The sequence below is a fragment of the Archocentrus centrarchus genome, chromosome 17 (genome assembly GCF_007364275.1).
Source record: "Archocentrus centrarchus isolate MPI-CPG fArcCen1 chromosome 17, fArcCen1, whole genome shotgun sequence".
NCBI lineage: Eukaryota > Metazoa > Chordata > Actinopteri > Cichliformes > Cichlidae > Archocentrus > Archocentrus centrarchus.
In genome coordinates this window covers 24,252,855-24,268,451 of record NC_044362.1, presented here as the reverse complement: position 1 = coordinate 24,268,451, position 15,597 = coordinate 24,252,855, and the positions used below count along the sequence as shown (strand labels likewise).

Here is a 15,597-nt window from a genome sequence, read left to right as displayed (position 1 = left end):
AATAAATTTGCACTCCCCCATCTACATTGTTTCATCATTTCCTTCATTTTTCATATACCTTTCCCAGGCAGATGACTGATGGTCTGATGGGAAGTTTTAATCTCCAAGAACTTCTGGGAAAAAGCCTTTTGGTGATACTAGCTGAGTATTAATGGGAAACCCATATAAATACAATCTGCTCCATTTAAGCTCCATTTAAATCAAGAGAACATTTCAAAATCTCTCTATTCTGACCTAACAAGTTGCAACACAACCTAACTGAAATATGTTAGTTTGTTAAACTTACTGCAAAACATGCTGCAGTTATAGCTTAAACGCATAAAAGTGAAGAAATTTGAAGTGTTTTAGCTTAATCGTTGATGGCTTTCTCCTGATTTCAGAACTGGATGTTGTGCAAATTTTTCTGATGCTTTTTTTTTTTGTCCCTTCCTTTCTACTTCAAAGTACTTTGTTTGATGCTGAATCATTTAGATGACAAACAAATGTTTACACATGTACTTGGTTTGGAAATTTAATGAGGTGAGGATCTTTTGAGTATAAATTCAATCAGCTATAAAACAAAAATCATAATAAAGATACATGGTTTGTTACCAGTATTTAGATTTACAAAGAAAAATGTAAATATGAACCCAGTTGATGAGAATTAAAGATCTGCTGTAGATGTCAAGGCCTCACATGAAGACCGATAGACTTGTTCCACTGGCCCAGCATCTAAGGTCTGCTGTGTTCAGTTTTGACTTTCACTACACAGCCGCAATCATTTACAGGAGACGCTGCAGAAAAATGCTTTCCTGCCGAGTCACCACAGAAAGGCAGATAAGGCTAAGAATTTGCAAGCGGTGGCAGTTGTGTTTCTAGTTTGGATGTATACGATTGGGCTGGGCTGTTACAATAGGTACATGCAACAAATATTCATGACCTTGTGCCTGATGAATACTGTATATAAACAAGATTTAGTCCGATTCCTGCTCAGTGCAGTCAGGACAGCATACATCAACCTGCAGGCCAGATCCAGCACATGAATACAAAACAGATGAGCCACTCATTCCACGTATTCAATTATGTCCAAGGGTGAAATTTGTTCTTTCCCTAGCAAGTTATTCATTATTGTATTGTTGCTTACAGCTACTACTTATCACTAGAGACAATGTCTAAGTATAACATACTATACTGATGCCCTTCTCTCTAGTGCAGAACACCCAGTTTCAGAGGGAACAATAGTAGTCAGTCCAAAATGGTTTATTTTGTAAAGGGGGCAGTTGGAGATGAGAAAACATGGTGCGCTACCAAATGATATATTCAAAATGTACATGACATTCAAAGGGTATTACAGTTGTCACTCAAATTTTCCACACATGAAATCTTTCATTCAAAATGTTTCCAAATGTAAATGGGTAAAAAAAAAAAAAAAAAAAAAAAAAAATAATAGCTTCAACATAAAAATATGAATCAACACAATAAACCCCTGGGATGCTGAAAAAGGAGAAAAGTAACAGTTACATGCATAATGTCGACTGGTGAGTTCAGTTTGTTTTAAATTTTGGAAAAAAGAAAACCACATAATGAATGACTAACACATTATCATAATTTAGACAAAACATTGTGGTGAACTGCCCTTTTGTCCCCAAATGATTAACTCACATTAGCGGAAACTGCACTGATTCAGTCTTTTATTCACTATAATATAGGTCAATAGGAAATATAAGAAACTGCTATTAATGACAACTCGAGTGGTCTTGGCTAGCCATTACAAACAGCACATATGTGTTGAGATGCCTCATGAAAATGACAGCCCAAAATAAATTACATTTGCCAAAACGTAACGCACAGACTGGTCAGGATAAGGGGGGGTAAGAGGAAGGCTGGACTTGATGTAGGAAAAAAAACAAAAAAAAAAAACAAACAAAAAAAAAAAGAACTAGATGACGAGTCAAATACAATGTGAATGAAGCTCCTCTGGATGTGTGGAGTCCAGAGATACGGCTGTAGAGTGAGTATAAAGGTCCCAAAGTAGAAACTGCAGTCTTAACATGTGCCATACTTTAAAATGTAGAGGAAAACACCCTTACACTCATCAATATGATGAGCAGAGAAGTCCCAAACCAAAGCTTTGAAGTCTTTATTTTTGCTATCGGGGAGAGGAAAAAAATACTTGAAAACAAAAATAAAACACAAAAACAGGAGAGGGAGGGAAGAAACGACTCCAGATATTACGCTGAACGCAGAGAAGATGAACTGCACGAGTTGGGTGAGACACTCCGGCACAGGGGGTTATTTCCTGGAGCTAGACTTCTAATATCCAAAAGTACTGGTCTGGAGGACCCACGTTGGTCAAGGGGTGTCCATGGAGATACCTGCAGCAAAATGCTTCTACGGGGGCATCTCAGCAGGCTTTCCAAGAGTGATGCTATGTGCTTCCAGCTGCTTGGCTCTCTCCTCCCTCTGAATTACCTGCAGGAGCAGAGTGACAACATGTTGGCAAAGGCATTTTAGTCGTGTCACTATACAAACCATCGTAGATCTGCTGCAGTATAAAGAGTGAGACAGGAATAAAGAAAATTAATAAATAAAATTAAAAAATACTGTAATGATGAAGTTTTCTTTGCATTTCGGGGGAAATTAATCTATAAAATATACAAACGCACTATCAAAATAAGAAATAAAAGTGACTGACTTGTAGCAGGAGTAGAGGCTGAAGCGGAGGCAGAAGCATTGTCTTCCTCATCACTGTCATCCTCGTTGGACTGCGGTACCTCGGCCTCGGGGATGGTTGTTGCCGGGGCCTCGGACTCCGGTTCCACCCTGCTCTTCAGGGCCAAGATACGGTGATGTAACGCTGCAGCCAGCTGACCTATGTCTTTAGAGCTACCCTAAATAAGCAAAAGGGTGAACACAGTTTAGCCACGTGGACATTACACATACACATACACACACGCTACACTGTAACACTATTTGCAGAATTATCCAAATTACCAGGACAACTTTAACTTGTTCAGAATGCAGCAGAGTCCTTATACGCATGTAGAAATTTGAACATATTACCTCAGTATTGAAGTCACTACATTGGCTCCATGTTCAATACAGAACTGCCTTTAAAATTCTTCTGTTAGCTCATAATGCACTCAATGGTTTGGCCCCCCAGGACACCTCTGACTTGCTCAGTGTCTATAACCAAATTAGATCTTTGAACTATTCTCAGAATTCGGTCCAAAGTGTGCTGCGGGTGCTGTCAGTTATGATACTCCTGTTGTTAAGAAGAACCTGCCTGCTGACATGAGTCAACTTTCAAAAACAAATTTAAAACTTTTGTTTTTGTGTTTTATTTGTTTGTAAAGTTTATTTAGTTGTTTTTATTACCTCGAGGTATATAGTAAATCTACATAGGTTTTTATGTTTCATCTTATGTTATGCACACTGAGTTTACATGTAATGAAATTTAAATAAAAATGCCATTGCTATATGCAGATGTTTCACATTAAATACTTCCCAAAAGCCACAGAATGGCTGTTAAAAGCTTCCAAACACTGGAAAAATTAAAGCCTGGTTTAGTAACACATACCGATATTAGGAAGACCTTGACACCCTGGTCCTCCGTGTCCATGGCAGTGATTCGTACACTTTTCTCGCTGGCCTTATCCACCTGCATCTGGGGCCAAAGTTTAGTGTTGAGGATCAACCGAAGGCTGCCCTGGGTCCTCATCACTGCAAGGGGTTAGATCACAAACACACAACAGTGACGTACAGGTGCAAGAATCCACGTGTTTACATTTCTTTAGTCCATTGACTGTAAAATCTCTTCATGCTATTCAAGATAAATAGTCTAATTTAATATCTGCAGTAAATACAATGCTGTAGCCCTAGAAAGTGCTCTGTCCCGTGAGCCAAATGTTAATCAGCATAAATACAATGAAAGGAAAATTTATTTACTATGAACTTACTGAGTGAACAGTAATGTAAAACATAAGCCTGTGTGAAATAATCATAATATTTTAAAATTCACTATTATAGATAAACATCACCACCAAACTACTACAGCGGGCAGTCAACAGAATCCTGCAGCAGGAACACACACCCCCTTGTGTTCACTGTCTGGTTTTATCATAACAATTGTAATAAAGCCAAGAAGTATGTTTTGGTTTACTGAGATATGGGTCATCTCTTATCTTTCCTTGCAGAGTAAAACAAAAATAATCACTGAATTTTTCTTCCACTCCAAATTATTTGCATCACTGAATCATAAAAACAAACCATGCACATTCATAACAGGATGTTTTTTTTCCTTTTTTTCCCCACCAGCGAGTCTGAAGGTGCTTTTTTACCTAGACGGGACTGTAGCGTGCCGTCGTCTGTCGATGCCATGTCATTGAGCCTCAGCAAACCTCGGCCTCTCTCTATCCACGACTGAGCAGTCTTCTCAAAAACATATAACTTGCACTGCATCTGAAGTAAAAGAGGGCAAAAGAAAAAAAAAAAAAATTATAGAACTTTCTGCTATTCTTATTCACTGCAGGTCTTCAAGTGAAACACCTTGCTTTGTCTTTTACCTGTAAAACATTGCTTTCTGATTCCTCTCCAGTTTTCACATCAACTTTCTCTAAGATGCACTTCTTGGCTGTGGCTTTGGTGTACGCTGCTGCAGACTCCTCCAAAGACTCTGACACGCTGTTCACTGGTGAAATAACACAAACATAACTGACCTTGTAGCAACACAAACAGTGCTACCGCAGGGTAATCAAGGATCCCCTATGGTAGGCCTTTTAACATAAAATCCATTTCACCACACTTACATTCCAGATATCTGAAATTGATTTATGACTAGACATTAGTAAATTAAGATATATCTAATTGTATTTTGACTAGACAAAATACCTATTTGAGATATCTCTTTAATTACATTCTGACTAGTACAAATGAGATTTACCATCGAGTTGAATTAATTTCAAGATATCTACAATGAATTTCTGACTATCTGAAAACACATTTCAGATATCTGCAATTAAATTATGACTAGTCATAAAGTTAATTCAAGATATCTTGCTATTTGTTCTAAAGTCATAATTCTAATTAAAGATATCTTGAATGACAGCACATTTTTTAGATATGAGATATATAGTTTTGACTAGTGCAAATTAAATTCTAGATATCTTGAAAGCAAATAATAACTAGGCAAAACTAAATTAGAGATATCTAGAACTGTAATTCTGACTAGTCAAAATTCTCTTTTAAGATATCTCCAAATGAATTAGAAATATCTTGAATTAGACGGATTGTATATTTAAGATATCTTAAATTAACATTCTGACTGGTCAGAAAGACATTACTAATATCTTGAATTAGTATTCTGTCGAGTCAAAAAGTCACAGATTTACAGAGCATTTTGGCGGAAAGTTTCTCAGGCAGTTTGTTAAAACGGCCTGCCATAAAATCAGCGATTCTTTGCAGATTTCTTAAACAGTCTTGAAGTACACGATTTTTTTCACGTTCTCCGTATATCCCATACTGAAGAGCTCTTTCTATATTGTTGGCCAGACACAGCCATCTGAAATTCTATACGGGATATTGTTTGGACAGCTCAGTACAGCACAAGGGGGCCTACATGCAATCTCTTAATTCCGATATCTAAGAATGTCATTTTGACTAGTCATAACTACGTTTGAGATATCTTGAATTGTAATTACGGATGTGTGACCCTTCAAATGACGAATCCGGTGACGTCATTTGAGATATCTTGAAAGGAATTTTGACTTGTCAAAATGTAATTGAAGATATCTTGAATTATTATTCTTACTAATCAGAATGTAACTGCAGATATATTAAATTACCATTCTGCATATTCAAAATGTAGTTTTGTCTAGTCAAAATACATTTTTAGATATCTGAAATGTAATTAGGAACAGTCAGAGGAAATGGATTTTATGTTCAAATGGCCTGCCATAGATCCTGTGCTCTATCCCTAAACAGAGAAGCTTGATAGTCTGCTCTGCATCATTTCCAGAGCACAGGCACTTGAGCTGAGCGCCCACATTAATGAATGCCCAGGCAGCTAAGCAGCTATGAAATGGTGAATTTCTTTTCAAAGTCACAGGACAAAGAAAAATATTCTGTCACTCACTAATATATCTTTTTTTATGTTAAGACACAAACCCTGGTTACAAAGTACAAGTTTGTGATTAGTAAAATATAAAACCAAATAAAGTCTAAGACAATATAAAACTCATATACAGTCATAGCCCAATAAATAAAACATTATTCCAACAGGCAGAAAATATTTCATTTCTGTTATGATTACTGTATTTATGTAAACTACCTCTTTATCAAAGGTCTTGCTTTTGTTGTCTAGAGTTTAACCATGTGTCTAGTTTACATCTATTTGTAGTCAACCCATTTTTGAAATAATCAGAGGGATCGTTTTGTTACCCTTCTCTGGGGTGGCTTCCTGTGATGAGGGCTCTGAGACAGGGGCAGCTGAGATGTCTTTATTGTCCTCATTTGAGGAGTCACCTTTTGGGGGACTCTGAAAACACAACAGAGTTGATCGTTGCAACTCATTTAACTGCAGTCAATAGAAATTTTGCAGAGTAAACAAACTATTGAATACACCCCATTAACTCACCAGAACTCGTTCAGACATATTCTGCCCGAAAACAAATTTTGCGCCACTGTCTGCACTGTTTGTGGCATTTTTTGAACTGAAAGGACAGAATTGGAAGTATGCATCAATACACTGATTGAAGTTAATAAAGGATTACACTTTACACACACAAAAAAAAAGTAAATTAGGACACAATATAAACTACCTTGTGGTAGAGATGTACTGTAAGAAATAATTTGTGCCCTCTGATTGAGAGTCCAGTGGCACACTATCCTTTGCATTGTCTTCTGTATTGTTATCATCCAACTAGAGGAAAAAATACACAGGAAGAAATCTTATGACAAGAACTAGATTAAGAAACCATTACAGACATGTCTCAGTGGTAACAACCCAACATGATGTAACCCAAGCACAAAAATGTCACAATAAGGAATATTGTTATTGCAAATTTTTAAACAAAGCATCACAGCTTCTCCTCTCACACCCACATTTAATAGCTTGACACAATTTTGCCTCAAATTTGCCTGTTGACAAAGACAACTGAAAAAAAAAAAAATCCTACCTTTGCTCTGTCTTTAATATTCTGACCAAACACAAATGATATTGCTACATTTGATTCCTTCTTCTCATTTCTTCCTCCGTCCTTGTTAGCACTTGAGCCATCTTCCTCATTTTCATGTTTCTGAAACAGGAAACAAAGCAGCAGAGTCAACTAATATAACTGCTGTTTACCATGCTTTTATCAGATCTGAAGGAACTTTCACCAACAAGAGTCAGCGTTTCCCCCAAATACAACAAGTTTCATTAATATTTTCCACATTGACTGCACGTTGCATTTTAACAGTCCTTGCAGCTGACTATGGATAGCATAAAACACAGAGGCCCCAGTCTCTCTCACTCACAAAAAAGTGAATTTTGGCAATCTGGGTCATTCTCAAGTGTGTGCAAAGCAGCCAAGTGGCATACAGCAACGAGACATGCCTAACTCTCCTAATGCAAAGCCATTTACTTAGCAAGCCTCTTAGCTTCATAGCAACATAATTAACATTTCTGAATAAAGCTGATTGTAGAAAACATCACTAGGTAACTCATTAATTCATGCATTGCAGTTTGAGGTTGCCATCTCATGTAATCAGAACAAGACTGAGCAGGCTGCCCGAGTCTGTGGTCCCACTGTCAGACAAACTCCAACTGCATTGTTGTGGACTGTGGCTAGCTAAGGCAATCCTCTCAAGCTCTGGAGATCTTGAGAGCTAGTGATGTGCCAACTGCAAACCAAGACAGTGTACTTGGAGTCTGTGGATGGAGGGACTTATTACTCTGAAATTTTTCCTTTATTTATGGCTACAAAATGTAAAAGGTTTTATACACAAATCCACTTCCATGAAAAACACTGTATGAACAGGTTTATGCACACAGAAAAATCTGTGCTTCAGTTTTTTTTTTTTAAATAGTAGTCTCATTCATTTGCATGCCATTTGAGCAAAATTTGTGCTAGCAACATTTGTGCTTTGTTATTTCTTTATATTATGATTCTAAGCCTGTGTCAAAGACACACAAGCAACAATACTGCTAATAAAAAATAACTACAGGAAACTGTCATATTTGATTTTGAACTTCAGACCCTTAATTATAACTGGCTTAGGTTCCATTGTCTCTCACCGGTGTCTTAGCCAGTGTAGCTGAGTGCTCTGTGTTGTTCAGGAAGAGGGACTGGGTCACAGATGCACCATCTGATGACTTTTTCACACCATTGGTTCCACAACTGGAATCTGTAGACAGAAAGAAGATAGATCATTTAAACTTCTTCCTGTCTTGATTGGACACTTCATGAAGAAAAGACAGTTTGCACTTGGAAGAACATAAGATTGCAATTTTGTCTGAAATTACAGGTGATTAATAACTGCAAGAAGTCCTGAGCTTTACTCACTGGACTCTAGATGTGATTTAGAGGGCGGTGCCTGGAGAACTGCAGGGCGGAGGACACTGCGTTGCTGCTCCTTGGGTTTCTGACTAGGGACACCTGCAACAGAGGCAACTTTCCTCATGCTCTGCACACAGTAAGTTTTTTTTAGTGTACATGTTCATGTTGATTCTAGGGCTGTCCAGAACTCAATTTTTGGTCTTTGCCTGAAAATAATCTGCAAGTATTCAAAGCTTTGATTGGGAGACCATAGTGTACAAGAAGCCATAGTGGTTAAGCCAACATTACAGTAGTTAATATGTAAGCTGCAGTTATAAGATGGCTGTAGGCTGCTGCCCAAATTGTCTAAGATTTGTGGTATATTTTGCTTTTTTGTGGGGTTAGGTGGGGGGGGGGGGGGGGGGGTCATCTTTGCACAATCTGATGTTATTCCAGACAATAAAAGGCACTCAAATCCTTGACTTTTGGTGATATCTTTCTAACACAGTAACCATATCAAATGTTCATGAGGACTGTCCTAGTGTCAGTGCTGATAATTAAGCTTAAATGTCCTCATCTGATAAAAACTGAATAATAAATGATGATACATTATGAACAGGAGCAGTCTGAGCAAACATCTGCCAAGAATGAAAATTCCCTCCACACCATGCATGAACTGAGTCTCTGCATCAACAAGGATATTTGGATCTGTATGGGTTTGGGATATTTTCAGGATGATATCTGCCAGTTTTTTCTTATTTCATTATGATATATATATACAGTATTCGTGAAGATGTGATGCAAACTGTCCAATTTTGCCCCATCTCACAATAATAAAAACTCCAAATATTCCTGGATCGACTCCAAAATGTTATATAAATAATGACAAACACTATCAAACACGTACCTGAACTTGGTGCCTGTCCATGTATGAGAGTCGGTGGCTTTAAACGGAACCCCACAGGCTTCTCCTCTGGTGTAACAAAGCATAAAAAGAAGCAGAACTTTAAAATAAAAATATTCAAGCATTGCACAACAACTTAATTCAAGTAATGTTATCTTGTCTTTGCACTTTTCTAACCACAGAGCCAGTTACCACAGCAACCCTCACACAGCCTTAAGAGTTGTGTTGGAATCGCAGTAACATGGCAGGCTCTAGGGCCTTTGATCTATTTCTACTTCTGTCTCTCCATCTCAGTGGCTTTATTAGGATTCCATCAAGTAATCAGCACTAAAACAGAAAGCCAAAAGCACGTGCAAAAGCCACATCCTGTTTGCCCTCAGCGTTTAAGAGACCACTCCAGTGCATAAATGTTAAATCTGGTTTATCAGGAAATTAAAACCAATGAGTGTCTGAAGCTTAGATTGCACATATGCTGAAGAAAGACATGCTGAACGTAGTTACTAGAAATATTTGCATATTTAAATATAAATGAATAGTAAATGAACTTTAAAATATCCTTCAGTATTTTTACTAACCAGCAACTCTCAGGACACAGGGAGACAATGAAGAAAACAACCACACAAACAATCAAAGCACAATAAAAATTTCAAACATAACAAACACGAACTACTGATACATATTGTGGCTCTGCATCCCTGTAAGAACATCTCTCTCATTTGCTCTCTCCCTCTCTTTTTATTTTCTTTTTTTTGGTTGGCAGTCTGCTCATCACTGCTTTTACTTTCAAATAAGCACATTATGTAACATGCTTCAGGCAGTTATTAATTACAGCCTGTTTGTTTGCTCAAGTGGAAGTCCTCTCCGTAAAGCTTTTGACTGGTGATTTCATCTTCTACCTCATCCATCAATTGAGCTCAATCCATTAAAGAAAAAAAAAAAAAAAGATTGGGCCATTTTATTTGTGATAAAAATATGGGATTAAAAAAAAAATTCAAATAAATAAAATTCTATATAAATCATTCAGCCTTATTCTCATTTAAAGTGCATCTGTAGTAATAATGTCATATCTCTTATCTAATTGATATTTTTCATAATATTTCCCCTTCTATTATGGCTCTACTTACCACAACAATATTATATCATCTTATCTATGCCTACTCAACAAATGACTGATGACACTGAGCAGCACACATCAAACAAAGTCATCTAAATCTGAAAATTTGGCAAATAAAGTGACAAAACAAATTTCCTAGTCTGGCTGCTTATAAATATTATGCTTTGGACTAACTGTCAGGAACGAGTGCTGCAGGGTTTGAAGCAAAGATACCGCAAGATAACTGTTTACAAGCTTGGTGTCACAGACATGCTGTTTATCCAGCTTCACCCAAACTTCCTCTCCTCACAGTTACCCTGTTTTTATTTAACAAATCCACATCTGTTTCTCTGCATTACTCTAATGTATGTCAATTATATAATGCTATTGTTTTAGCCTTGTAGCTTGCCTGTGCAAAACACCGAGCAGATATATCACCTGTAAATTAATACATCATTGTTTTAGGGTATTTTCCTAACTATTTTATTAACACAAGGCCCTACACAACATGTAACATAAATGTTATATATCTGTTATACACAAACAGAGCTCTAACCACAGCATGGAGCGTGCACAAGCAAGGGTGTGAGGCTGGAACCCGTTTTGTTTATGCACGTTTAACACTTAGCTTAACCTAACCTACCAGCTGCAGCTTATTTAGAAACTCGGGTTATGTGTTATATGTTTGCAAAGAAAGAAATATTTTAGTTGTACAGAAAGATCTAATGTGGGAACAGCTATTATATCCAAGATATACTGTATTCATAGAAAGACACTGTAACCATCTAAGACTGTGTTAAATAACGTAGCTTGTAATACCTAGTAAGCTAGTCCTACGTGGCAGCGGCACTAGGAAAACTGTTGTCAACTAACACCGCACGGCACAAGGAAATCTGATAATAATAAACCTTATGCATTTACTAAAGTCAAGCTCAACTCTGCCTTTTTCAAGTTCAACCATCATAAATTTATTTCCTGGTTGAACTTGGCAGTTCAGACAGCTATAATTATAACAGAGCTTTATTATATACAGGCATGATGACAAGGGACTCAAGACCATATTGTTCTTATAATTAAAAAAACTTTTCTTCTCACTGGAGAGGCTAATATTTACAAACTACAAAAGGGGGCTTCCCTCTGCTTGGTATATTGAACAGTCTACTTGCAACACATGGCAAAAACTGAAATGAGCAAGAAGATCTGGATTCTCAAAACAACCCATACAAAGGCTTAAATTTAAGCAAATAAAAACAAACAAAACAGGCTGAACCAATACAGAGATACTGAATACTATGATGTGGCACAATAAATCTTTTGATTACTACAAGAAATAAAGTAAATACTAATATTACATGTATAAAAGTTTTCAGTTCGTGTCTATTCAGACACATAAGATATGTAGTAAAGACTTTGATGGGACAGTAGTCAATACCCGAGGGACAAAAAAAAAAAAAAATCAATGAAAATCAGAGTAAAATAGCCACGAGTCAACTACAAATGGTCAGAGTTGACAATTGTGGCATTTACTCAATGAAGTCTTTAAACTTCCAAAATTTTCTGTATAAATAGGTTAGCAAAAGTTACCGTTTACCAGTTTTAGTTAGGTTTTTGTGCCAACTGCCTTAAACTGTTGATGTGTTTGACTGTTAATACTGAGATTTTTACAGTAAGGGCCCTTTAAGCAGTAAAAGAAAAACTAATAGTCATTTAGATGGCTCACCTGGCTCAGAGTCAGAGTTCCCAGTTGGAGACTGGCAGAAACTTGAGGGCATGAATACATTGTTCTTAGGAACTGCAAAGTAGCAGACAGGCATTGCAATCAGCATACAAATCAATGTGTAAACCACAGGCAAGAAGTAACAAAAAACTAAATGCTCTGCTCTGCTTAGTCATCACGTGCCCTTACCAGAATGTGGGGGTGGGAATGATGAGGTCCTTTCCCTTTTCACAGGGGGAGTATAGCTTCCCTCATCTTTATCTGAGTCTAAAAGTAGTAAAAGGATTATAATGATATTTCAGTTTTAATAGAACGATAATATGGATATTGAAAGTGGCCAGTTTAGATATTTTATTTACCTTCTCCATCCTCTGCACTTGAGCCCTCAGCAGATCTCTGCAAGAGAATACAAAAAGTCTTGCAGTTATTATTTATACCAAAGGAGCACAACTGGTCATTAAAATCATTCAAAATACATACATACATTAAAAAAAATAAATAAAAGATAGCTTTCTTATATTCAGTATTGTATGGGGTTGCAATAATGATGCTTTGATTTTGCAGGAAGTCCTGCAAACAGTGAAAAATTTGAATCCAAGACCTTTTCTGGGTTGCGTGCTTTTTAAAAATTCACCCCGACTAAATAGTGACAAACATAAAGTCTGCAAACTTAAAAAGTTGGCTTTAGCATTTTTAGATAAATAGAAACTTACCTTCTGTGGTTTATCTTTATGGAAAACAAACACAGGGGGCGCTATGGCAGGCTTGTCTGTTAAGAAAAGATGTAGGCTGGTCATCTAAACACTAACTTGAGGTGTGCAGCAGTAGTCTGTCTGATTCTTCATGACTTACAGCTACCCAATGCTATGGCTTACTCATTCTGTGAACCCAAACAAGTCTATTTGGACATCTTCTATTTTGTAGGCTGCATGGCTGATAAAAACAAATGTCTGACTTAAAAAAAGAACTGCTGTGGTGAAACTTCCAGTGAGCTAAACAACTATTTACAGTTGACTAATTTGAGTGTAAGAAACTGAAAAAGATGGCCTGGAAAAATGCAGCTTAACTTCTAATTTCTATCTGTGTCAACCAGCCAGGAGAAATCATGTTCCAAACAGAGCACACTAAACTTAACCATATAATCCTATCAGACGTTCCTGGAAGAATTAGATCACATTTAGTTTACATAAAGTGAACAATCCAAAATAAACTAAACAATATGATCAAATGTAAGGCATGAAAACACGTTTTTCATATCAGTCAATCTGAACGGTCAAACAGACTATATACAATTTTAAATAAATAAGTGAGATGTTATAAAGGTTTTCAACAATATTTTGCTGCATCTACAATCTATTATCATAACATAACAAGAATAGCTAAAGCCAGGCTAGGTGAGAACCTGATGTCAGATCAAGCCACTTAACGCTTTTACCATCACACTGTACCCTCTGTAAGATGTGTAATCCTATAACGTTAGCAGACAAAGGTTTTCCTCTGTCTGGCTTGGGCCTGTTACACTGAACAGGTGTAGCATCGCTGTCGCTGCGCGGAACACACATGCACGGGATATCACCCGAAACGCCGGCAGCAAACAACCACGATTATTTCCTGAATCGACAATCACCGCTCTGACACAAACCCGCATGGCTTATACTGATCGTTTGTGTGTGTGCGAAACCAGAGAAAATGTTGTGTGACCTATATTTTACCCCACCTCTGAATCTGTGGCTCACAATCAGCTAACTTGTCCAATGAATGTAAGATTTCCGGCATGCAATACTTTTGAAATGCAAGTAGCCCCAATGCGTTCTTTGCTTATGTTAACCAGTTAGCACATATACCCATCTGACCCTTTTCAGTAAATAGTCGGCGCCAATGGCTGTTCTCTAAAGCCGAGGGAGGTTTAGCTCGCTGGCTATAGTTAGCCTGCTAATGCGCTCCAACCCGCATGAGTCATCTCTCCTGACAAACAATGTCGCCGCAGTTCTCACTTTATTCTTCCACATTATTAGGCCTACATAATGACAAACAAATCTTATTGGATTAAGAAAGAGCGCTGGTAAGCAGCGGCTACAACGAAGCATCGCCTCCTGGCTGACATTTTTCCTCTACGCGCCTAAATGAACGTCAAGCAACGCCAACAACATGAAATAACACGGACGCTGTTTGCAATGAGTGTTGCTCCTACACTTTAGCTTCGCTACAAGCTGTGCTTTTCACCTTTGGCCTTGCCAAGTTTGGGGTTTATATCCACATTACAACATTTAGTCCACCACAGATGGCAACACACACTGACTATAAATAGCCGGGTGCTAGCGTTAGGAGGTAAACCGGTTAAGTGACAGGCAGCACTGGAGGGCGTTCCGAGACATTCCAGGTATTACCCACAGCCCAGCGTTAGCATTGTTAGCCTGTTTGCTAACGCTATAACCTTATAAACGCCGCGACGCCATTACTCCCCCTGAAGTCGCTATTAACGTGTGCCAGAGTTGCTTTATTTCAGTTATCCAATATGCAAACAGTGAAGAGACACGGTTTACAAGGCCACAGCGACTGTATTGTTTTTCTCATTCTGCCACTTACTCACCTTCGTTTGCCAAGTCCGCCATTTTACTTCGACGCTCACACACCCACAACCCACCGCGCAGATAACACAAGTCAAGGCAGAAATGTGCTCAGAGCCACTGTTTGCTAATGCAGCCAGCGACCCCTGCCCTCTCCACCGGCCTTTAAGAAGCCTCAACGCTAGTATCTGTCTATGCTTGTCATTGTGCTTATGTATTTATTTATAATTTAGCCAACCCAAAGGAATAGCCTGAAGTTTGCCTGGGTCGCCTAACCCACTATTACAGCTTTCCCAGGCCCCTGTGTAACAACACAGATTTTAAAGGTATTATTAACCGTGAAAAAGCTGCACACAAACACCAGATGATGACATGAGTGGCGCAGGTTTCTTAACCTAGAAAACAGTAGTTTGGCTGGAAAAAAAATACAGTTTGAGCACTTCGCAATCTCCCCAAGGCATCACCGCAGCCAGCGGTAAATGATGAGAAGCATGGCTTTATGGTGCAATTTGTAAGCAGCGTATTTCTTGGAACAGTAGCTTAATTGTAACTTGTTTATTTAGTTTTCAGGTTTCAGCTGAAGGTCTTCCTTCTTCTACGGGTGGTGGTATTTAATGAGATTCCCAGTAAAGTTAAGGTAAACAAACAAGGTGTTGTTCATATTTCCTGTTTACAAACGATGTGTGTCCTGTAATCACCCTGTTTGCATTTATACACATAGTTTATGCAAGGTCACTTAATATTAAGAAGGCTTGTGGCTTTGAATCTACTGGAAAGCTGAACATGGTATAGTAGTTGTCGTGGCAGGTTAATAAAATATA

General features: G+C 37.9%; 1 protein-coding gene across 4 annotated transcripts; it reads right to left on the bottom strand.

Annotated features, from left to right (window-relative positions):
• Positions 1 to 1,223: 1,223 nt before the first annotated feature.
• ranbp3b (RAN binding protein 3b) lies at positions 1,224 to 14,853 on the bottom strand. 4 transcript variants are annotated; one of them, XM_030752307.1, is made up of 17 exons: positions 14,800 to 14,853; positions 12,923 to 12,978; positions 12,569 to 12,605; positions 12,399 to 12,476; positions 12,213 to 12,284; positions 9,403 to 9,468; positions 8,523 to 8,615; positions 8,255 to 8,364; positions 7,155 to 7,274; positions 6,798 to 6,898; positions 6,614 to 6,689; positions 6,418 to 6,514; positions 4,545 to 4,669; positions 4,320 to 4,440; positions 3,560 to 3,702; positions 2,675 to 2,870; positions 1,224 to 2,451 (listed from the first exon to the last, which is right to left on the bottom strand). In XM_030752307.1, exons 1-17 carry the CDS (start codon positions 14,819 to 14,821, stop codon positions 2,408 to 2,410), a joined length of 1,557 nt encoding a protein of 518 aa, XP_030608167.1. In that variant the 5' UTR covers positions 14,822 to 14,853; the 3' UTR covers positions 1,224 to 2,407. The 4 variants fall into 4 exon arrangements, with proteins under 4 accessions (XP_030608167.1, XP_030608168.1, XP_030608169.1 ...); XM_030752308.1 differs by having other exon boundaries at positions 12,923 to 12,936; positions 14,800 to 14,843; XM_030752309.1 differs by lacking the exon at positions 8,523 to 8,615.
• Between the last annotated feature and the right edge of the window lie 744 nt (positions 14,854 to 15,597).

What these genes read in the sequence shown, in the direction of transcription:
- ranbp3b (XM_030752306.1), bottom strand. Translation starts at nt 13,006, where the DNA reads ATGACCAGCCTACATCTTTTCTTAACAGACAAGCCTGCCATAGCGCCC. An exon ending in TGGACAGGCACCAAGTTCAG is followed by an intron (nt 8,616 to 9,402) that starts GTACGTGTTTGA and finishes CCTCTGTTGCAG; the next exon opens with GTGTCCCTAGTCAGAAACCC. An exon ending in CAGTACATCTCTACCACAAG is followed by an intron (nt 6,690 to 6,797) that starts GTAGTTTATATT and finishes CTGTCCTTTCAG; the next exon opens with TTCAAAAAATGCCACAAACA.